Source organism: Onychomys torridus, chromosome 17 (genome assembly GCF_903995425.1).
Source record: "Onychomys torridus chromosome 17, mOncTor1.1, whole genome shotgun sequence".
NCBI classification, from domain to species: domain Eukaryota; kingdom Metazoa; phylum Chordata; class Mammalia; order Rodentia; family Cricetidae; genus Onychomys; species Onychomys torridus.
This window is the reverse complement of record NC_050459.1, coordinates 41,745,271-41,768,849: the sequence shown is the minus strand read 5'-3', so window position 1 is coordinate 41,768,849 and position 23,579 is coordinate 41,745,271. Positions and strand designations below refer to the sequence as shown.

The 23,579-nt window shown below is 41.4% G+C and overlaps 1 protein-coding gene across 8 annotated transcripts in view; it reads left to right on the top strand.

Moving 5' to 3' along the window:
• The window catches only part of Tenm3 (teneurin transmembrane protein 3), a 2,620,641-nt gene that overhangs the window by 2,504,849 nt on the left and 92,213 nt on the right, over window positions 1-23,579 (top strand). For 7 of the 8 annotated variants that reach the window (XM_036166444.1, XM_036166440.1, XM_036166445.1 and 4 more), the window contains 3 exons: window positions 81-275; window positions 1,361-1,561; window positions 8,347-8,532. The exons of the other annotated variant lie outside the window; for it this stretch is intronic. In XM_036166444.1, coding sequence (XP_036022337.1) covers window positions 81-275; window positions 1,361-1,561; window positions 8,347-8,532 — 582 coding nt within the window. The remainder of the gene's footprint in view (window positions 1-80; window positions 276-1,360; window positions 1,562-8,346; window positions 8,533-23,579) is intronic. 8 annotated transcript variants of the gene reach the window in all.

Below are 23,579 nucleotides of genomic sequence, written 5' to 3'. Positions count from 1 at the left end.
GGAATGGCCCGTCGCTTGTTCTGTGAGGGGCTCAATGGCAAACGTGGCTGTTGACTGTTCTGTCATGTGTTATTTCACAGCAGCCTGTCCGGTGCTCTGTAGTGGCAATGGGCAGTACTCCAAGGGCCGCTGCCTGTGTTTCAGTGGCTGGAAGGGCACCGAGTGTGATGTGCCGACTACCCAGTGCATTGACCCTCAGTGTGGGGGTCGTGGGATTTGCATCATGGGCTCTTGCACTTGCAACTCAGGATACAAAGGAGAAAACTGTGAAGAAGGTAAACATGTCAATATTTACCGAATCCTATTGTCAGCTCCATAAAGAAACAGATTAAATCTGTAATCTTCAGTTTGGCAAAGGAATCTCTCTTTCACATGCTCCTCTATGAAAGCAATTTTTAATTTCCATATTTATGAATGCACTGTTTTACTAACGTTTTAACTAATAAAAAGAACAAATACCAAAGAGCTCTTTTGCTCTGTTTCTGCAACATGAGTAATTCTTTGTTGTTGTTGTTGTTACTCTGAGAAAGCAAACAAGCATTTGTGTCTTGAAACCCAACAAAGGACTGGCTTATTGTTGTCCTCACTTTTTAGCTTTTTACACTGATGCCAACCCTTTTGGCCTCTCTAGAAAGAAAAAACAATTGAATAAGAGCAATGTTGTGGATTTCTTCCATCACTGTATGTGCTGAAGAGAGTCGAGACACTATACTGTAAAGTGCAGTTAAACTGGGGTTTGGTTTGTTGTTGTTTTTTATTTTTTATTTTTTCAGGAAGCAAAAAAAAAGCACCATTTCCATTCTCCAATCAAATTGATTTTATTGATCTGCACTCACAAAGTAATGCAATTAAGTCTCTGGAATTAAATTTTCAGGCCATTGACCGTACAAGTGTAAAGTTTTATTGAGTCAAATTGCTAAATTAAATCTCATCATCTAAAGCACATTAAAGTGAATTAAGAAGGCTAGAGTGGGCAACTCACTTATTTCTCGAACAATTTTGAGGATCCCATACAGCTGTCAGTGCTCACTGGTCATGGAGCAGGTCATGGAACAGGGTCTGTTCTCTGACTGTGCTTGCGCAGCACACAGAGGGATTGTCTCAACCCTCAAGAGCATGTTTGTATAAGTCATGAAAGACAAATCTTTGCAAAGGGTCTCATTTACCTACAGGGCATCAGGTTGGTTCTTAATGCTTGGTTGTATTACAACTTCGCTTTTTCAGAGACAAGTTCTGGAGAATGGTAGATGGATGTCTGATTATCGAAAACATTCGTATGAATTAAGGGTTGATTCTTTAGCCTTCATGTACTATGATATCTTTCAGCTTTAATGAAACTGTTCTCCTTTCCTGACACTAGCCGACTGTCTGGACCCTGGATGTTCTAATCATGGGGTGTGTATCCATGGAGAATGTCACTGCAATCCAGGATGGGGCGGAAGTAACTGTGAAATACTGAAGACCATGTGCCCAGACCAGTGCTCGGGCCACGGCACATACCTTCAAGAAAGCGGTTCCTGCACTTGTGACCCAGATTGGACTGGCCCAGACTGCTCAAATGGTGAGGTCAATTAATGCGATGCCGTCAAGTATTTACTGGAATTTACTTAAGATTTGGGATACTTGACATTTTAAAGCGCACTTTGTAAAACTCAACTATGTAACCTAGTGATTTTTTTAAAGATATAAATGTTTAAAGCAATGAAGTAGTTATTCTTTATAAGAAGGGAATAAGCTTCGATAATTTGTTATTAAAAATCCTCTCTTCTCTGTTATTGGAGAGAATGGTCTTTCATCTTTGTAAGACAGCCTTACCTTTTTCAGTCTCGCTGTATGGAAATATTGTTTTACACTTGTATCTATAATCTAGCTACAGCTTGAGAATGGAAGCCCATTTAGGGGTGGGTGGTGGCGTAGTTGGGACAGGATCTCACGTAGCCTGAGCTGCCCCAGACTTACTACATTAGAGAAACAGGCCTTGTACTCACAGTCCAGTCTCTGTCTGCCTGTAGGTATGTGCCACCATGCCCAGAAATTCAGGCACTTTTTGTCATGAACAGATAGTCTGCAACTTAAAAAATAAAACTTATCTGACAAAGGGAGGCTAAACATAATCACACTAAAGACTGTGTGTGTGACTATTGTATTTAATACTTCAACACAGATTTTAAATTATGATTATAAGGAAATGACAATAATATTCACTAGTATATAGACACCTGCACATACGCCAGGCTTTACTGAAATGGACATTGTACAAAATGGTACTTGCTGATATTTTTTCCCAATCTTTTTTTTTTTTTTTTTGGTAATGCTGGTTACAACTTAGGAACTAATTCCATGATATTCCCAGTCATTAGTCACACAGTGTGAGAAGATGCCATTCAGCTTAGAAAATTACGGTTTTAATTGGGAGCTAAGATGAGCACACGTGAAATAATTAGATGCCGATATAATATCATACCAAGTGTAACATGGAATAGTTCGCTAAACTCAGAGGAGTGATCCCATCTTGATGAACACTGAGAATTTTCGAAGGGACTTCTATTAATACTTTTCCCTTCATTTAAACATGGCAGTCTCAGGGGAGGGGCAGGTAAGGGGCCATTTGTGACTAAGGAAACTGTTAGAACGTGTCTAAGGACTTGGACTGTGAAGTCAGATACATGTGTTCATAGCCAAGTCTATTTCATGGATCTTTAGTCTTCAGAAAATTACTGTGTGTCTCAGTTTACTCATTGCAAAATCACAGAATGAGCCTCATCGAGGTGCAGTGGGGATGACCTGATGTATGTAAAGTACTTAGTGTAAGCTGGGCACAGTGGACACACCTCCAATCCCATGTTCCACAGGCTGAGACCAGAGAAACAAAGGTTCAAAGCCAACCTGAACTTTACATCAAGATTCTGTCTCAAAAAATAAAATAATAAAAATAACAAAACAGCCGGGCGGTGGTGGCGCACGCCTGTAATCCCAGCACTCTGGAGGCAGAGACAGGTGGATCTCTGTGAGTTCAAGGCTAACCTGGTCTACAGAGCTAGTCCAGGACAGGCTCCAAAGCTACAGAGAAACCCTGTCTCAAAAAAAAAGAAAAAAGTACTTAGCCCAATAAATACATACAAGTAGCCCCATAAAATGTGATATTTTAATAATAAAATCCAAATACTACCTCTCCCCTCCTGCAAATGCAATTTGGGAACTACAGTTGTGAGAAAGTTACAACCATGAAAAGTAATTCTACAACAGAGCAACAGTATGGGGGGGGGGGTAAAAAAAATAACTGAGGTCAAACTTAGGTGGGTCCCCATTATGAGGGTTATAGTTTAGAAATGAGATTTTAGACAAAATTCGCTGGCGGCAGTGGTGTGCTTGCTCAGCTGAGGGTGGTATCAGGTCGGACGCTGAATAATGCTAGTTGAGTGACTAGAAGACAGTTAAGGGGACCTTGCGGAAGTGTGGACCGATGTGAGAGCAAGGGGTTTGGGATCAATAGAAATGAAAAGGATAAATGGGGAGGCAGTATTTTAAATGAGTAATAGGCAGCAAGGGTTTCTGAAAACCTAAGATAGAGAAGTTTAGTGAGAAGCGTGGCAAGTTCAGAGCAGGGGAGACTGGAGACCACCCCCAGTGTCTGCAAGAGGCCACGATGTCAGGAAAGACAGACACAGGCTTACAGCAGAGGCGGGTTGGAATCCATGGGATGGGGAGAAAATGAAGGATGAAATATAAAAGACAAAATAAATGTTTGAAAAGAGAGGGAGAAAAGAAGGGAGGAGGGAAATGAAGGGTGAGAAAAGAACACAGTTACCCAGCACTGCTGGGTAAGGGAAAGGGTTCTGCGTAAAGCCTAGGCGGGCTTGCAAGCGTGCGTGCGTGCATGCGTGCCTGCCTGCCTGCCTGCGGCATCCTCTTTCTGCTCCTCCTGGTCCCCTCCAATGTCCTTAAGAATATGGGAGCCCAGCTGGGTGGGTTCTATCAGTTTTCTCTCCTCCAGCTCTGGGAATGGGACCTAGGGACCTTGAGCATACTTGGACAAGGGCTCCACCACGGTGTTTCACCCCTAACTCTGGATTCTGCTTTTAGATTAGCCATTCCATAGCTTTCTTTGGGTAGGGCAAGGTATATAACTTCCCCGTGCCTCAGTTTCTTTCTTTATAAAGGGGGGGGGGGGAATAATAGCACCAGCACTTTACACACTGCTAGTTAAGTTCAGCTACGCTAAGAGAGGACGTGTACACAGATAGTGTTAGCGTTGATGCTGTGGTTGTGCTGGCGGTATTAGCAAACAGTAGTAGTATGGGAGGATGGACTATAGCGTGTTTCCATTCCTCATCCATTCAAAGGAGCTTCCACTTGGAAGTGTTCACTGCATTTACCAAATACCAGAGCCATGGAAGGAAGTTATTTTCTTTATTAATATGACCTAGTAGTATAGAGTGAAACAAAATATTGCCATGAAGATCATTCACATTATTGGGTTTTTTTTTCCTAAAGATTTATTCATTTATTTCATGTGTGAGTGTTTGTTTGCATGTATGTATGGGCACCACCTGGATGCCTAGTGCCCACAGAGCCCAGAAGAAGGCCTTGTATCCCCACCCCAGACAGTTGTGAGCTGCCTGCCATGTGGATGCTGGGAACTGAACTCAGGCCCGCTGCAAGAGCAGCCAGTGCTCCTAACGGCTGCATCCCCTCTCCAGCCACACACTGTTGTTTTTGAAGACAGGGTTGGGAGAAACTGGTAAACTTTATAAATTCTGCCTTCCAGGCATTTTGAGAAACTTGGGGAGTAGCATCTCTTCTCCCCTGTGATTCAAAAATCTACAAAACAAATCCATCTTTGGTTCCTCAAGTAGAACCCTGGAAATAAGAAAATTTTCTACAGGCTAATTTGTAATAGTCTTACTCTTTCTTTACAACCCAATTTTCTCATTTCCTTTCTCGATCTTTCCCTCCTCCCTTTCACACTCTCCCCCTCCCTCCTGCTCACACTCTCCCCCTCCCTCCTGCTCACACTCTCCCCCTCCCTCCTGCTCACACTCTCCCTCTCCCTCCTGCTCACACTCTCCCCCTCCCTCCTGCTCACACTCCCCCTCCCCCCTCCTGCTCACACTCTCCCCCTCCCTCCTGCTCACACTCTCCCCCTCCCTCCTGCTCACACTCCCCCTCCCCCCTCCTGCTCACACTCTCCCCCTCCCTCCTGCTCACACTCTCCCCCTCCCTCCTGCTCACATTCCCCCTCCCCCCTCCTGCTCACACTCCCCCTCCCCCCTCCTCACACTCCCCCCCCTCATGCTCATACTCTCCCCCCTCATGCTCACACTCTCCTTCCTCCCTCCTGCTCACACTCCCTCCCTCCTGCTCACACTCCCCCCTCCCCCTCATACTCTCCCTTTCTCCCTCCCTCCTGCTCACACTCCCCCCTCCCCCCTCATACTCTCCCTCTCTCCCTCCCTCCCTCTCACAATCTTCTCTCCTCTCTCCCTTCCTCTTTTATAGACCCTCCATCATTGACACATCCTCTGAAAGCAGACAGAATTTATAGTGTTTTTGTGCATGCTTTGTAAAAATAATAGTCCAAAATTTTGGTTAGAAAATTCCTGACTGCCAAAATCAGTAACATGTTTAGGTAAATAAGAAGATCATAAAACAGAGTCTGGGTTGTAGAGGACCTAAAGAGTTTTAGGAAATCCTTGCCATGTGATATTTATCCAGTGTGAGTGCCTGACACTAAGTTTGTATTCATTCGGTTGGTTTGTCCAGTTTTCTTAAAAAATACATATTTTAATTATAAGAATCAAAATGAGCATTCATTTATTCCTGAATTATTATTTACAATTCTATCTCCTGTACCCCCCAAAAAATGCATTCCACAAGGAGAGTCCAGTTCAGTCTTATGGGGATGAGGATGCTCTCTGAGGAGCGCAGTCTAACAGTTCTTTCTGTAGAGTAGCCCTTGCTGGAATGTCCCCACCCATGCATGCTCCACAGCCTCGTCCAAGCAGCAGAGGAACAGATGGGATGCCCACTGGTTCCGGTCCATGGAAATCTTACATACTCAGTGACTAAAAATGCCATCCATCTTCATAAAATCATCTTGCTGTGAATAGCAAAAAAAAAAAAAAAAAAAGTTAGTTCGAAGTTTAAATTGGCTGTCCATCTCACACATTATTTTTTGTGTTTAGATGTGATGCCGTCCATGCTGACAGAATCACTTTAGCGTTCAGAAGCAAAATAAAAATTCTAAGTTTAAAAAAAAAAAAAAAACTTAAAATCTAAATACAAAAAGAAAGTGGCTGGAGACCTTTGTCCTGTTCATCTTTATGTCCCTAATTCAAAGCAGAAGTGTAACACATTAAACTCGATGTAGGAATGAATAAGAAATGAAGTGGTCTTCTTTTGGAGAATAAGGTTAGGTATAGAAAAGTTTTGAGCTTTCTTATCTGCTGGGAGAAAACAGAAAACTATAGATGAATAGCAGTGATCTCCAGGAGTCCAGCCGATGAATGCACCTCGACTCATGTTCTCCGAGCTGAGCTGTCCGCTTCCTAGTTCTTATTCACAACTTATCCCAATATTATCGTTCGCTTAAATATGTTTCTGAACATTTGCTAGCAGTATAAATCTAAGGTCTTTAACTGAATGGATCTAAAGGAAACCATTGCCAGCTTTTTTTTGCTATTGAGAAAATGACCTTCAGATATCCAGATTCAACAAGAGTGTAGAATTAATAACCAGAGCATTGGGTAAAGCTATTAAAAGAGAAAAAAATGAATTATTTCCATGAGAAAATTTATAGGTTTGAAAGCAACAGAGTTTCTCTCTATCTTCATCAGCAGTGTGTCCATTAATTAGCCCTTCAATTCCACTTCAATTAAATTAACTCTAATTAATAAGTTCATTACAAAGATTGACGCACCTTGCTCACAGCCAGTGTGTTAAATGCTGATAAACAACTTCACCCTAATGAAAAATTGATTCCATTGAATAAAAGGGGGGACCTCAAAAAGACGCCCCTGTTCTGTTGCTCTGAAGTTAATCAAATCATCTAGGGCTCTTAATCAAAATTTTAATTCGAAGGATATAGAAAAACATAGTATGCAGAGGAAAAAAAAAAAAAAACAGAGACACTCTGTCCCAGCTAATGCCCTGAGTGGTGTTTGTAAGAAAAGTTACAGTTCTTATCCAGCCTTACTGTGGTATCGAGAGTAGAGAAGGTTGTAGATAAACATGGTCCCCAAGAAATATCATTTGGGGCTGAGTGTGGGAATGGGAGTATGTGGTGATATAAATGCTCACTGCTTTTCATTTTAAAGACATAAGGCAACCATCTCCTTTCTATTCGTTAGAAACGACTTGGGAATGAAAACTCAAAACTGCAACAGTAGTTTTGCAGCCTGAGAATAAAAATCCACAGTTAACTTGATACATAAAGAATAAAAACTCAAATGTCTTTCAAAGTTCCCTCTCCCTCTCTTTTTCCCTTTCTCGGTTAGATCCAGTTAAATAAAGCTCTTAAGAAAGCTTTATATAAAAAAAAAATTACTTCAGACATCTGAATTCTTTTTAAAGTCTTAATCCAGTGTTACACAATTTGAAGGCGTTTAGTCATTGTGCACCTTTCAAAAATTCCAGCAGATGAAAATCTTTGTTTTCCAAATGACAGAGTCAATGTGTGTGTATATATATATTATTAAACTGGTTTTCTATTATGTGAGCTAAGCAATTTGTAGCTGTCAAGAGTACAAATTTACTAAATAGGAAAAACAACATTTCCCCTTATTTAACCAGCATGCCTGCATGTGTGAGCAAGCTAATGTACTTTCTATAATAGAGATGCCTTAAAGTTTCTGAATATTTAAAAAAAAATTTAAGCCCTGGCTTTACCAATCAGCCCTTCTCATTTCTCAGCAACTGTGTATAATTCAGCTTCTGTTAAATACTTGACATGCTTAGCTACTCATATCTCGTCGTTTTAATGTTCATGGTTTTTCTTGGCTACCAAGGGGTAGTCTTACATATTTATATATAACAACTATTCTATATACATAGTATTTGGTGTATAAAATATCTTTATATCTAAAGAAAATTTCCCAAATAATTGTCGTGTGTGCTTTATGAACCTACGTAGCCACATATAAAATCAAAGAAGATGAAACAATATCAAATTCTACCATTCACAGTGGCTACTCATCGATGCTGGAATGAATGTCCAGGACTTGCGGTTTATGGTGACTTTGCCTTTTCACTTTGACAAATGTGAGATGTGGCCCTTCATAATCCTCCCTCTCACCTCCAACCCATTCTTTTCTTTCTCTTGCCTGGATTCCTCTTTTCGCAATACAGAGATATGTTCGGTGGACTGCGGCTCGCACGGTGTCTGCATGGGGGGCACCTGCCGCTGTGAGGAAGGCTGGACCGGCCCAGCGTGTAATCAGAGATCCTGTCACCCTCGTTGTGCGGAACATGGGACCTGTAAGGACGGCAAGTGTGAATGCAGCCAGGGTTGGAACGGCGAGCACTGCACCATTGGTAGGCCAACCAGACTTCTGGTTATTTATCCACTACGTGTTCATGTTCTCTGCCGGGACCAAGCCCATCTACCCGACAGACAAGCAGTCTTACCACTGAGCTCCACCCCTAACCCGCAACGTACTTTCTCTGTCCTCCACTGACTGCAAAAGAGATCACATTCTTGGCTGGTTTTAACTTAAAAGAAGCTCACCTCTTCAAATTAAAATTTTTTTTTAATTTTCTTACAGATAAAGAGGAGTTTTGTTCCTAATTACGGTCCACATTTTACAATGTTTCATTTACTTCTTGCAAGAGAAACTCACCTGAATGTGAGACAGAAGACTTAGAATTTGTTGCCTAGTATATTGGTCACACACACAAAAATGGATGCACAAAAAAAAAAAAAAAAAAAAAAAAAAAAAAAAAAAAAAATCAGTTTTTTGTTTATAAGCCATACATTTTGGTCAGCTGAGATGTGCATATGCCCGGCACCTGCAGAGTACTTGCCCAACCGCCATGGCGTTACTTCATCACAAGTACTGGCTACCAGGGTTCTGTATTGATATTGCACCTCCTAATAGCAACCATACTTTCTACTTCACATATTTTTTAAATTTTCTCAAATACATGGGCTTGCTCATCTCCAGGGTCATCTTTTTCAGTCTTTTGGTACAGAGAGTTTCTACCAAGGAGGTTTGATTTATTTTTTCTTTGCCTTTATGCTGTCCCTGATTTCACTAGAAGTAAACTAGAATAAGCCCAAATGTAGCTGTTCTTTATGGGCCTGACACGTCTTCAAACATGATGATATTCACTAATCCCTGTAGACTGAATAAAATACCAACCAGATCTTTCAGACCAAAAATGGATTTTGTAAAAGAAAAAAAAAAGTGTTAAAAAAGAGGGCTGTACCTCACCAACATTTAACGTGGATTCAAAAATTATCTAGAACAAATAAAATACTGCCTTTTCAATATGCGCACTGTTCCTGTACCTTTCGAGTTGCAGAATAAAATGCTCAGCTAGTAGAGGGCAGTATAAAGGAAGTCCTAAACCCCTACCTCACTTCATTAATAGTATCCATCATTGATTATGATTGACAGGCTGACCAAAATTTCAGAAGGTAAGGCACCATGTTTTCTGAAATACTCTGTGATCACGGGGTAAAATTTGATGAAACTGTTTGGGAGTGTGTCAAAAATTTAAACAAAGTATTCCTCCAATGTGTCTGTATGATGTGCTTCTCTTTTTTTGCTTACAGGAATTGGGTAGCAAGAAAATTCATCATGGGAAAATTGAAATCACACGTGTGTTATAAGAGTGTCACAATTCTACAGTCATGTGCAAATACCTGCCACCTCCCCACCCCAACACAAAATTAAGAGTCGATCTCTTTTTTTTTTCTTTTTTAAGTTAACAAAATTCTGTCTTAACCGACTTTATATAAGGTTCTTTGCAATGTCGTTGGCATCCTCGTGTTTGGTTATCTTACTTGACATCCATTTCAAGGGTCCCACCATACCCCCAGTATTTGGTTCATCTTCTGAGACAACTCTAGGACCCAGAGATGGTTAGATTCATGCCTGTAATTTAGTGCTCAGAACGAGAGAGGGAGGCATCCCAGTCTGGATTCACGGGGAGCATTAAGACTTTCTCCAGGTCAATGTGCATCAGTGTGTGTGTGTGTGTGTGTGTGTGTGTGTGTGTGTGTGTGTGCGCGCGCGCGCAGAATTCCTACTAAGGGGTGCACATCGAAGACTCACAAAGAGTTTCCGCTGGAGGAAACTACCTTCTGTCTGCCATGACCACCACAGCTCAGAATCTCAGAATAGCAAGTGTTTAGGGCTCCTTGTGGGCGCAGGACATGGAGCAATGTAGGGAGCATTCAGATTTTCAGACGTCACGCAGGCCCCAGCCCCACCACTTCCTAAAGGTTCCGTCTGCATCATTATCTGCGCGGTACCCTCAGGGTGACTTACTGATGGTGATGTCCCTGCTGAAATCATCCACAGACGTACATATTCACAAGCTATAGCTGAGTGGTATAAAGTCTGCCTAGCATGCACAAGGCGCTGGGTTCAATTCTCAGCACCACCAAAAAGCCAGGCGTCGAGACCCTTTCAAATCCAACTTTGCTCTTCCGTGCAGTTAGAATGGTTTTAGTTTTGTCGCACAAAGACGCAATTGCCCTTCTGTCTTCTTCTTCTGTCTGCTTACTACTACTATTACTACCTGTGTGTGCCACAAGGAAGCCCAAGGGCCATCTGTGAGCTGCAGGCGAAGCAACCAGAAAAGCGGGGTGTGCTTTCTCATTTGGGACAGTTATCTCTGCAGTTCCTCTCAATTCGGACATCTATCCGGCAGAAAGAATCTGTCATCTCATGAGAGACTACTCATAAATCAGCGGGATTTTCTTTTCCTTTCTCCATATCAGGTGTCGTTTCAGAGAACACAGACAGAGAGGGTAATGGAAAGAGAGGTGGCAGAGAAAGTCAACAGAAGCAAACGCAAGTCCTCACTAGGAAACAAAAGAATATTCATTAGTCATCTCACCGTCTTTATAAACTCAGTTCATGTTTTCATAAAACCATGGGCATGTTGATAGTAAAATAGTTAGGATTCATCGTCATCACTGGACACTCACCCTTACCTCAGAGGGTTCCGACTTCTGATATCTTTATTAGCGTACTCATATTTTCCTCTTGTTACAAATCGCTAAGTCCAGTAAATTAGGCATGTTCATCCACAGGACTTGTGCCAAGTCCTTTCTTGGGTTCCAGTTTGACTGGTGACGCATGCCGACGGAAAATGAGCGATGAGAGACTGACTTTCGGCAATATTGTGATTAAAAGAGACATCTTTCTCTGACTCCATGGAAGGCATGAAGCTTGTGGGGCCCTTTTGTGAATAGAGAAACAAAGGGAGTTCTAAGGAAAGAGCCACCTCATACAGGCAGCAGGACTTGTCATTCACGTGATTGGGCAGTAATAGCACATTGCGCTAATGTAGCTGTGAGGTTGTAAGAGCATCCTTTTAGGCTGTGGCTCATCCGCTGGTGAAAGGCTCATCCTGTCCACACGCCTGTGTTTGTTCTCAAGAGATAGGAAGCATGTGAGGATGTTGTAGAGGAAGCCTGAAGCAAGTCAAAAATCTGTGAAACGTACTGAAATATCTTACAAATAATAATGAGCCTAATTTGAGTATCATGTGGCTGTCACTGTGTTTAAGAAGGCTAAACAGTTCTGTACTGTGAGAGCTGGGGTGAGTCGAGTTTAGAACCAGTATCTGGTAGTTCAAATTCGTGAACTGTTAGAGGCTAGGGAGTTATGACCAAGTGGAGTGAGTTCCTATCACAGTGTTTCACTGGATTCAAGACTTATAAACATGTGAAGGCAACGCGGTTGGCTCGGTTCAGGCTTCCAACAAAAGAAGGTATGTGGTTAACCTGTGCCTCAACTTTATGGGCCACAGAAATAATGCACATGCTGCATCAGCATTTGCTAGATGTTGTTTATAAGCAGAATGCAAAACCAAATGAATTTCCCGGGCAGTGAGAAGTCCTAATTGCCTCGTTTTGAGTATGCATTAATCTATAACTTCCACGAGGGCCTTTCTTTTTAGCTTTTATTGAAAAGATTTTTCCCTGTATTATCCATTTCTGTCTATCTGAGTGCACTGGAGACTAGAGATGAGGTGGAGACCTGAAGAGACCGTAAGGGTGTTGAATAACATTTGATTGTTCTCTCTCATGGAGAGTTGTCAAAAGGACTAGAAAGCTCTGGAGGTGGGTGTCTTCTCAAGCTGATCAATATTTTCCATTTCTCTGGGGAACCAAAAAGGAAAAAAAAAAAAATGGGTTTATATTAGTAACAGTGAAGAGCCTCAGGCTGGAAAACATACTTAAATCTTAGCATAAGCTCCCTTGAAATATTTGAATCTCCATTCCAGGAAACCTTAACTATCCTAAAATTCTGTAGGTACGGGGGGATTAGAGATTTTGTCTCCTCTTTTGTGGTAAAGCTTTGGATTAATTTTAGAAGGGGGCTGGTTTTTAACTTCTTTCCATTCCATCCATTATCCCGAAGGATTAAGACTCTTGGATCCTTGCCCTATCTGAAGGACCCTCAGGGTCCTTTGCAGTTCTACAATGTTTTAACTGTTGATAGTCTCTGCTGACGTAAGCGGAGAGTTCCCTCGCTGCCTCAGTTTCCTTTGGTCTTTCCATTTTGCCATAGAAAGGAATCATCTCCACTTTCTATGGGGTCCACTTTGTGGATATCACCTGCCCCCATCATTTTTCACTTGTCAATTCATTTCTTTGCCGATTAAGCGTCACTGAGCAGCTTCTCTGTGATACGTATTGAGTACTGTTCTGTTTAGAAGTGTGTTTAACTTTTTTTTAATACACAAGCTTTGAAATTTTTCAAAGATAGGTCTTTAATTTATTTCTGTGATTCAGCGTGGCTTGTGTCTTAACTGTTCTTAGCATCAGTTGGAGTCTTTCAGATGTAAAGTGATTATAATAATTGATATTTATGTGAAATTTTAAAGTACAGCGTGCTGATTTCTAAGAGCCTGGGGACTTGTGTCCTTGCTGAACCATTAAGAGACGTTGAGCAGTATCTTTACACTCTGTACGTGTGTTTTTCTCTTACTCAGCTTGTGAACACATCCAAGGATTGTTTGAATTAAATGAAATGCTATCCTATGAATTATAGCACTTATTTGAGTGCCTATAAAAGAGAGTTCTGCAATTCTGAGTTTTAATTTTTCTTAATAAGTATGAAGGAGACAAAGTGCAACTCAGACCATGGTTTGGGAATTGACACTTAAAAAACAAAACAAAACAAATGGGAAACCAGTAAGGTGTGGTTCAGGCCTGTAATCCCAGCACTCCGGAGGCTGAGACAGGAATATCACAGGTTCAAGACCATCCCAGATACAAAGCAGGAGAATGTCTGAACATGCACAATTTAAAAAAAAAAAAAAAGAATTCATAGAATCCCCATCTTGTTATAAGACAGAACCTTATGTCCAGTGGATATTGTTTAACAAGATCCTGTGTATCGGGTGTTGGGGGTTAAAGAGTTGTTTTTGAAAATCGTGATATAAAAGAAAGGTAGGGTATATAGCATGGTATTTTTCTTCTAGTAATGTCTCAACTGCAAAGCTCTTTATTGAGCAACATTGATTTTTCATGTACTTTGAGGCAATTCAAATGGAAATTTGACCTAGGGGAAATACTAATCTCTTAAAGCTACAAAAGACTGGCTATTTGTTTTTATTCTAATTCCTTAGTATGTTGGGAAACAAGATCATTAATGATCACTAAGATGTGCTCAGACAAAACTCAGACACACTGTACTGCACACACGCAGCATGGTTGCTCCTGGCTTTGGGACAATGAAGACTAGAAATAGAAAATGAAATGTAACAGCCAGGGAGTTACCTCCTGAGCAGTATGGGAGAGAGAGGAATCGAAACCTGTACCAGTGTGGCCAGCATAGGCTGTTGTTCCAATTCTTATCTCAGACAATAGTGTAAGAGCAATATTTTTTTTCGTCAAATGAAAAGTCTGACAGTTTTGAAAATAAGAACTTATTAGGGCTTTGTTTACATTACAAATTTAGTAGTTTTGTAACCCAATTTTATTTTTCTGTAATGTTGGCCCAACTTTGCAATTAATAGAGTAAGACTGCATGGAATTTTGAAAGTATTCTTTTGTTCAAATGCTGTTTGTATCATCCTGTCGCACCCCCAAAACAAGTGGGTTGAGTTACTACCACACAGCTGTGGATCCCTGCCCCAGAAGCCGTTTCCTGTTAGTCAGTAGGAAGTAGCGGATGAGAGAGGGATAATGCCAGGCTGCCTGAGTCTTAGACCAAGCCAGCTTTACTGTAAAGCTGCTGGGGCTTAAGTTCAGGGTCTTTCACTCATACTGACCTCTGTAAGATCCCACAAAGGGGCCTTGACATCGTACGGCCGTGTGTTGCTATGATGCTTACAAATTACTTATGTCCTCTCTCTCTCTCTCTCTCTCTCTCTCTCTCTCTCTCTCTCTCTCTCTCTCTCTCTCTGTCTGTCTCTGTCTCTCTCTCCTGTTTTTCCTTGTGCACAGCAGCACTAGAATACCTGTGGACCCTCTGAAAACTCCACTAAGGAAAAAAAGTGAGCTAGGAGATACATCAAGTTTAGGTGGGATGAGATGTATTTATAGGGTAGGAAATTATTTCTGTCTGTGGTTGTTACTGAAAATATTCTAAATATTTTCTAAATATTAGAAAATATTCTAAATATACCATCCACTGATGTACCTAGAACCATATACTATCAAGGTCAGAGAGTGTGTGAAGATACAGCATGTCCTGAGGAGCCTGTGGCAGACAGGAATAAATGTTGGAGGAAAAATAAGGCTTGGCATATATGTAAATAGAATTCTTATCATTTCACATATATAAATTCCTTCAAGTAATTTTCCCTGATTAAGAATATATTGGATAGCCAGGTGTGCTGGCACATGCCTTTAATCTGAGCCTTCAAAAGGCAGAGGCAGGCAGATTTCTGAGTTCTAAGCTAGCCTGGTCTGTACAGTAACAGGGAGGGATACACAGAGAAACCCTGTCTTTAAAAAACGAAGAAAAAAAAATGACATGTTGGGTAATAGAACTTACATAATTTTGTATCTGTTATAATGTTCTTTTATATGTGATTCTCTTTTGAGGATTTTATTATGAAATTTGTCTTAAATAATGAGTCCATCAATGGTGAAGTCACATGTGCTAGGAAGTCCAGTGTGTGCCTCAATCATATGAGCCCATTCGAACAGGGTTTCCTGTTTATATGACATGGCATACTGACATCGGCAAAGATAACAAAAAAAAAATGTAAAAACACTCTTCGAGGAAGACGTAAAGCAGGTTCACAAGTGCATCAATTTACAGTATGTCAGACCAACTTATCACACAATTAAAAAGTCCCCAAGTCTGTACCTGGTGCTAAAAATTTACCCGATACTATCAGTAGCAAATTTTGGAGCCAAAAGAAACTTTTCTAATAGATAAACTAATCAATAATGAAAACCATGCTATACTTCACATTGAGTGAAGATGAAATTATCTTTCTCAACTGTATAGAAATGTTACAAAATCAGTGCCATGTTAAGGAGGCAACGTGAGTGTTATCCCATAATAATAGAGAAAACGGCTGTTAGCGACATGGCAGGCATTCAGTACACACGGCGTTCCTTTTCTGGTATTTGTGCTAAATCTTAAAATTTTCAACTTGTGGTGATGTTTCTTGCTCCAAATAACTCCTGGCTTGTATACAGCATTTCCTCTACCTTGATGTTGTCTTTCTTAAAGAGGGTCGCCTCCCAAGTTATAAAAGTTTCAACCCCCCCCCCCTCAAAAAAAAAACCTATGTCTACCGTGCCCCCCCCCCCCCGCTGTATCATGTGCATTCTGTGGCATGATGGGAAGGTACAGAGGTCTCCTGTGCCTCTGTTTCCCCAGCCACAAAGTGGAAAAGAAAATACCTCCGCCCTGGAGTTGCTGAGAGGATTGTGTGGATTAACTACAGTGGGCACAGTCCTGTCGCAGAGTGGACACCACATAGAGGCTCATTGCCATCACCACTTGCTGGAGCCTTTGGGCTAACGTTAATGACATTGTGGCTGAGGCTAATGCTTCCTTCCAGCACCATCCCCTAACCTCTGCCCATCCCCTCTGAGAAACAGGCACGCCTCCTGGATCCAAGAACTAGTCCCTTCCCTTCCCAAGCACACTGAAAGTAAAAACCAATGCTGGCTCAGTGATCTGCCATCCGTGGTGCAGGATGGGTCATAACGGAGCGTCAGGTATGGAGTTCCTCGGAAGGAGATTCTCCTAAGCCCTCCTGGCAGTAGAGACAGCTGAAAACACTTCCATGAGGTGTCGGCATGAGAGCTTGGTGAGGAATGTCCTACTCTTCAGTCCCAATCACGCTAGGACGGTAAAACGGATGATGTGAGTAGGGGATTCTGGTTCCCCGGGGAAGGGAGGCAAGCCCCCTTCTGAGCTCACAGGCCATCATCCGTTTTCTGGAAACCAATCTGGTTTTTCTGATGACAGATTTCTTCTGTTGAGATAACCTGAGTGTTCATTTGGGGCCTCTCCAATATTATCTGTCTCATTTGAGTCCTAACTTAGTGAATAATGTGATATACACAACTGTATCCTCCACAGTACCTTCAGAATTGATATTTTTCTCGAGTGAAAATATTTCACTCTCTGCCACAAGTGAAAACCTGCTTTCTCTGGGCTCTCTAAGAGATGGATGCCCTCTTTGATTAGGATGTCAGCGCTGTCTTTACTCCATCTTGGTCCTCTAAAAGAGCGTCGGAGGCGTTTGTTTTTAACCAACTCGCCCGTTTCACATCTGAGGACAAGGGAAGGGATACTGAGTGGCTGGGTTGTCTGTGCACGCCGAGCTGTCTATTTTGATGTGGTTTATTAGGCCTTCAGATGGTTCTTCTCCCTCCCGTGTGTATTCTTCCTTGGTATGTGGTTTTTTGTTTGTTTCTTGTTTGGGTTTTTACAGTACTAATTTCATCACAAAAGGATGTGAAGTTGTGGTTTCAGCGTAGCAATAGCCGGGGCTGCAGACAGTGGCAACGCGGTGCTTCCTGCCAGTGTCTTTCACTTAATGGTCTATAACCTGATGACTGAGAGAGGAGTCAGCTAACCACTGGTTTGGTGGTTCTGGTTTCTGTCGTGGTTCAGTCTCAAATGTTGCATGTCAAAGCCTTTGAGTCACTGGGTTTCTGCTTTTATAATCCATACCTATAAAACAACAGCATTGTGGTCAATCTGCAGCCTTCTATGAAGATTTTGTGAAATGTGTTACAATGTTAACTCTGTGGTATTCTCTTCTGCCTTTCTGCGACCTCATAGACTTCCTGTGTCTGATGTACGTATGATGATGTAAGGCCTATATAAAGTAGCAAATCATTAAATTACATCTCTTATCATTTGAATCCTCAAAAAGGCTAGATTAGAATTTCCATTTGCCTTGGCACCCGGCTTGCCATAGAGTTGTTAAAAGCATCATCCAATCGGCTATCTTGGCAGGTGTTCTCTGTTCAGGAGGAGAACTTGTTTCTTTGGGGACCCATTTCCTTACCCCTAAGGATGGGGTGCAATGTGAGCATAGTCAGCATTGGCTGTTGGGGTCCCCGTGTCTTCAGCCCAGGCTCGCTGTTTTCTGTCCCATCCTTGATGCTGTGATGTCTAAGGAGGCAGCGGTGTCCTGGGCGTGAGAACGTCCATCAAAAGGTAACAGTGTGGCCCAGAGGTGTATTACGTCATGTAATGCCTTCATGTCGGGTGTATTACTTAGGGAACTGTTAATGTGTCCCATGCTTTAGGAAAGGAACAATGTTCAGAATATCTAAAAGTCAGTTGTGAACGTCAGTGATTGTCTTCTGAGTGATCGTGTCTGGTATTAACATGCATTTCCCAAGTGGGTGATTTACACATTGCCTATAAGGACGGAACCTTTGAGATCTTTCAAAGAAATCTTTCTCATCTGTTTTCCTAACCCTGGTATGATTAACAAATTCTATCTTGTGCTGAGAAGTTGTGTTCAGACTCCTCTAATGTCTACCTCCTCTGTTAGAAATCTGATCCTAAATTGGTGCCTAAGTTAAGCTTTTCCTAACAACTTAGTGGAAGGGATCCTGGCTTTAGAAGCATGAGCTTTCAGATAAATTAGAGGGTAAAAGCCCCTGAGATTATTCTCAAGTGGGAGCGGTACAGAAGAAAATGCCAGTGATTCATGTTGCTTGATGATCACTTAGGTTTTATGAAATACGTCTCATTTCTTAGATCTGAAAACGTTATTCCTTCTTTTCTTACTGTCATATATTTATTTCCCACCAGAAACTTCATGGTTTCCTAGCTAGTTTTAGATTGGACTCGAATAACTCACTGTGTGGGTGTACTGTGTATTGGAGGAAACAACTTATAAACCATAATCACCAAGGATTTGAGGTGGGTGCTGCCAGAGTTTGAACTCAAGATTTAACACATGCCAAGCAGGTTCTGTACCTGCTCTATCCCAAGCTGTGTTCCCAGCACTCAAGAAATGGTTTTATCTGGAAAGTGGTGGTGCACACCTTTGATCCCAACACTTAGGAGGCAGAGGCAGATGGATATCTGAGTTCGAAGACAGCCAGGGCTACACAGAAACCCTGTCTAAAACTGAAATTTTTGTTAAAAAATTGCTTTAATCCATTAACTTAAACCAACATGTTATATACCAGGCTTCTTAAATACAAATCTATCCATGTCTAAGATTTCCATTTTTCCTTAAATCACATTCTCATCTTAAGACAATATTTTTTTTCGTTGTGTGTCTTTTGAAAGATGTTATCTGATGAAGGGGAGAAAGGAGCTTCCATCCCATCCCCTGCAGACTTAATAATTCAAGACTATAATAGAAATAAGATGCCAAGAGGCAGATTAACAGGATAATTCAGTTCTGTAATGGAAACAAACTAACAATAGATTTACAGGAAAATAAGATGTAAATTTCTTGCTGTTCAAGTGCATGGCAGTCACACATAGTATGAAAAGTCAAAGGTCAGTTCAACTATAAACAGCTGTAGAAAGACATTGAGACTTAGAGATGTGGGAGAAAGTGACAGATTTGGGGCCTGGAGACTACCAAGAGGTGCAGGCCATAGGAATCGGGAGAGAGGGGATGAATAGAAGAAATGCAGATACAGTGTCTGCAGTAATATTTCCGAAACTAGCCTCTCTGGGCAGGTGTCAGGCCTGTGGTCTCTTTTACCTGGAAATAGACTTCGTTTAATAAGATGTTTGTGGCATCCAGGATGTGCCACTACTCCAGAAGAAAGTTACCTTAGGTAGATCAAGCAACTTTAGAGGCATCCCCCTCCTCCACCCATAAGGGGAAGACAGGTAAGAGGGAGCCTAGAGATTTTGTTCACCCTCAGTTCAAAGCACGCAACACACAAAGCGTCGTACTTTGGGATAACATTTCTTGAGTCCTAACTCTGAATCATATGAGTCGTCTAAGTTTTGTATCATATTGTCTTATTAAAAACTTGCCATTTGGTCTTGTGCTAACACGCTGGAATATCTTTTCCAGTTTGGAGCACCTCGTTGATAAGTATCTTTTCAGAATCATTCAAGATCTTGATTGCCACCAAAACGTAGCATCTGGGCAGTTTTAAAACTCAATTGGCTGGATATACGATTGAACAAGAAATAAAAATGAAAATATTCTCTTTGGTTTTCGCCAAGTTCATCAGAAGCCTTTTTGTTGAAAAGTTGAGATCTCTGGCATTTGGGAATAAAACCAGGTGCAGAATGTTGTTTTCCACTAATTCAGGGTATGAGCCAGGAAGGGAGAGGCTATAAAGTTGCTACATCTTCCCAAAACCCTACCCAGGTAACTTAAAGTGCCAAGCATCTGAGGGGTTACTAATATGAATTTTAAGTAGTTTTTCTTATACACTGAGATTGACACTATCCTAACAAAGTCAATAAAAAGTGAGGTTGGGGGTCTAGGAAGCTTGGTCATTGAGTAAAGTGCTTGTTTTTGCAAGCATGCGGTCCTGGGTTCAGATCCCCAGCACCCATGTAAAAAACTCAGCGTGGTTAATGCTCCTCTAATCCCAGCACCAGGAAACAGAGACAGGAGGAAGCCTGGGTTTTGCTGGCCAGACAGTCTAGCCAGTCAGTGTCTACAAGGTTTAGTGGGATCCCTTACCTGATTGATAGGTAGGTAGGTAGGTAGGTAGGTAGGTAGATAGATCACATGCACACTCATCACACACACACACACACACACACACACACACACACACACACACACAACTCGAGTAAATTTTGATTCACTTTATTGCAAGGTGAAGGAATTAAGCCCACAACTAAACATCTGCTTACTCCCCGACACAGTGTTGAGATGTGTTCGTTCAATGGTATTATTTCTCTTCATCATTTTGTGAATCTGTTGACAGCAGCCTCTTTTCATGCTAAAAAGGTTTCCTTCTTACCTACCTGTTTTTGTTGTCTGTTTTTACTTTTCATCTATATGGGTTTGAAGTTTATTAGTTTTTTGATGGTTTCATCTTTTAATAGCATTCAACCCCACTCCCCTAACCACCCAGATTGGTGTCCATTCTCTTAACTCGTCGAGACTGATTTGTGCTGCCCAAATATTCTTCAATGTGTGCTCTTCTGCTGGAGTGTGGTCAACTTACCAGGGCCTTCACCCTTGGAGTACACTGTCCCTCTCTCTCCCAGCAGCCAACAGTTGCCTACAGCTCCAGGTGAGACTTTGTGCTCAACTCCCACCTCCATGCTGGAGTTTGGTCTGGCTTAAGCTCGCCCTGGCCTTGTGCATGCTGTCACAACCACTGTGCCCCCATAGGTTTCCTGCTGCATCCGGAAGACAGTTTCTTTGCGGTCATCCACCTCCTCTGACTCTTAAGCTCTTTCTGTCGCCTCTCCCACAGTGATCTCTGAGCTTTGGGAGGAGGGAGGAGGGCATGTACATCCCATTGATGACTGAGCATTGCGCAGTCCCTTCTTCTCTGCACCTCGGCCAGTTGTGGGTCTCTTCTTTGCACTATCTACTGCAAATTGAAGTATGCATGGGACATATGTTCCTTGGACAGGTCATGGGGACCAATTTCACAAGGCGAGTTTGCCTAGACTGATAGTTCGTACAAGAGCAGCGCCTCCCCCACCCTTGCGTATCTACTGTGTTCACAGATAATGGTGCTACTGAAGCCAATTTTTTTCCTATGGTTCTTCATGAGAGGGTCGGTGACCCTCTCCTGTTTGAGTGCCTCTTTAATGAAACTGAAAAACAAGTGTCTGAAATATGGCTATCATTTCTGGGATTTAACGGGCATGTGCCTTGGGTAAATTAAGGAGCAAAGGAGGTCCTTAAATATGAATACATTGCCAGATGCTTTTCCATTAAACTCTGTTGGTTGAATGAAATTAGTAAATAATTATGTTGGTGGGGAACCTACTATCTCCAAATGTGATATAATGTCTTCCTTTAACAACCGAGCTAAATTTTTTTCCTATACACCAAATTAGTTTTTTAGGGCAATCTACATTGCAAATTGACCAATTTGCATTAAAACTATGCCTACTTGTTCTGATTTGTCAACACCTCTTTTTAAAAAAAAAAAGTCTTTAACATTAAGCATGGGTGGGTAAAGCCATCTGCTTATGGAGCTTGCCTGCAGCTCCATTGGTTAACACATGAGACAGGTTACAGCTGTTTAATTGTTATGGTGCTGAATGATTCCCTTTCTATCCAAAATTAATATTTATATATGCATGCATAGAAAGCATGTGGTTAAACATAAGTGATCTAATTGTGAATTAATGACAGCAGATACTCATTCGTTAGTCCCCGCATGAACAGTGAGGTATAAAATAGTGCATCACACATTCAGTCCAGCTCTTGACTTGCAAGATGAGTCCCCAGTAGCGGTTAAATCATGCACGTGAGCCAGCCACTCCCTATACATTGGTACCTGGGAAGGAAAATGGCATCATATGGCTGTCATCACATGTAAAAAGAAAACAATCTGTGGTAATTTCATCTACTTTAACTATTTCCGGGACTCCAATCTGGTGTCCTTTGAGTTGTGACCCAAGTCACACAGTGAAAGTCTAGATATGCAAGTTCACGTACACGCATCACCCACACTACTTAAAAGCTTGTCTTGGCTGAGGGTGGACTTCCTTTATTCCAAAATGGTGAGGCACAAATGTAAATTTATAGCAGTCTGCTATAAAAGTTAACAATGTATGTTCCATCTGCTCAGTACATCTCACAGTGAAAATAGAATGAAAAATTCCCAGCAAAGTCACAATATATGGAGAGAGACACACATGTAAAGGAGGGAAGTTAAAGACTGTGCTTTCCATAGCGTTCCTGCAAAAGTGAAGTAGACATCTAAGAAGATTATGTGGACACTCAAACTCATTTAGAAAATGTTAATTTACCTTCCTGAAATGAAATTGCTAGTGAAGCAGTGGTGAGATTTCCTCTAAAATGCTAAATCACAAATTGATTGTTATCTTATAGCCAAGACAACAGAAGTATTTGAGTGACGAGGAAGAAGAAAACTTTTACACACACACACACACACACACACACACACACACACACACACACACGACCCCCCCTCAGTGAAGGAACTCATTCATATAAAGAATGTTCCTACCAAAGGAATATGTATTGAGCTGGAGGATGAGGGGCCCATCCTGGCGATCACACACCAGAGCTCATGTAATGCAGTATGTAAAACAAATCACTAGCAGCCCTGAGTTCATTTGCTTAACATCAAACTTTCCCCTTTTTTCTGGTTTCTTAAAGTAAGTTCCCTCCTGAGTCTGGGTTTTTCAAATATAAACAACGAATAAGATGAATTAATAATGCCGAGTATCTGTTGAGTATATGCCCTGGGCTGAGAAATAATGCAAGGTGTTCTTCAAAGACTCACTAGATTATGTGTAAAGCTGTTAAGGTGGCCATGCCTTCAGGAAAGCACAGTTCAGAGACCCTCATCTGTAGACCTTTTCTATGGGTGTACCGCTAGCGAACGAGATAACCCTATTCCAAGTCCACAAGCCATTCCCAAGCTCATGGCTGAAGTACTAATCTACTCCCTAGGAAATTGTTTTCAGTTGTTCATGCTTGTTTGTGGCTGTTGTTTTTGTTTTTTGTTTTTTTGTTGTTGTTGTAGAATTATTTCTTTTACTGAATAAAAATCTAATAACTATTTGTCATAAAAATCTGAATTGCCATAGAAACAGATGAAGTAACATGGCGGCTGGCTCAGGAAGAAAATGACATGTTTTTATGAATTATTTTGCAGAAAATTTTAAAAGAATTTTAAGAAGATTTGAACTATATCTCTTAACAGAACTTAGAGTTTGTCAAATAAAAATAACAATTGCAAGAAGAAAACATAATTTAAAGAACATTAATTTATATTGGAGGTTATTTACATTTGTGCCTCACCATTT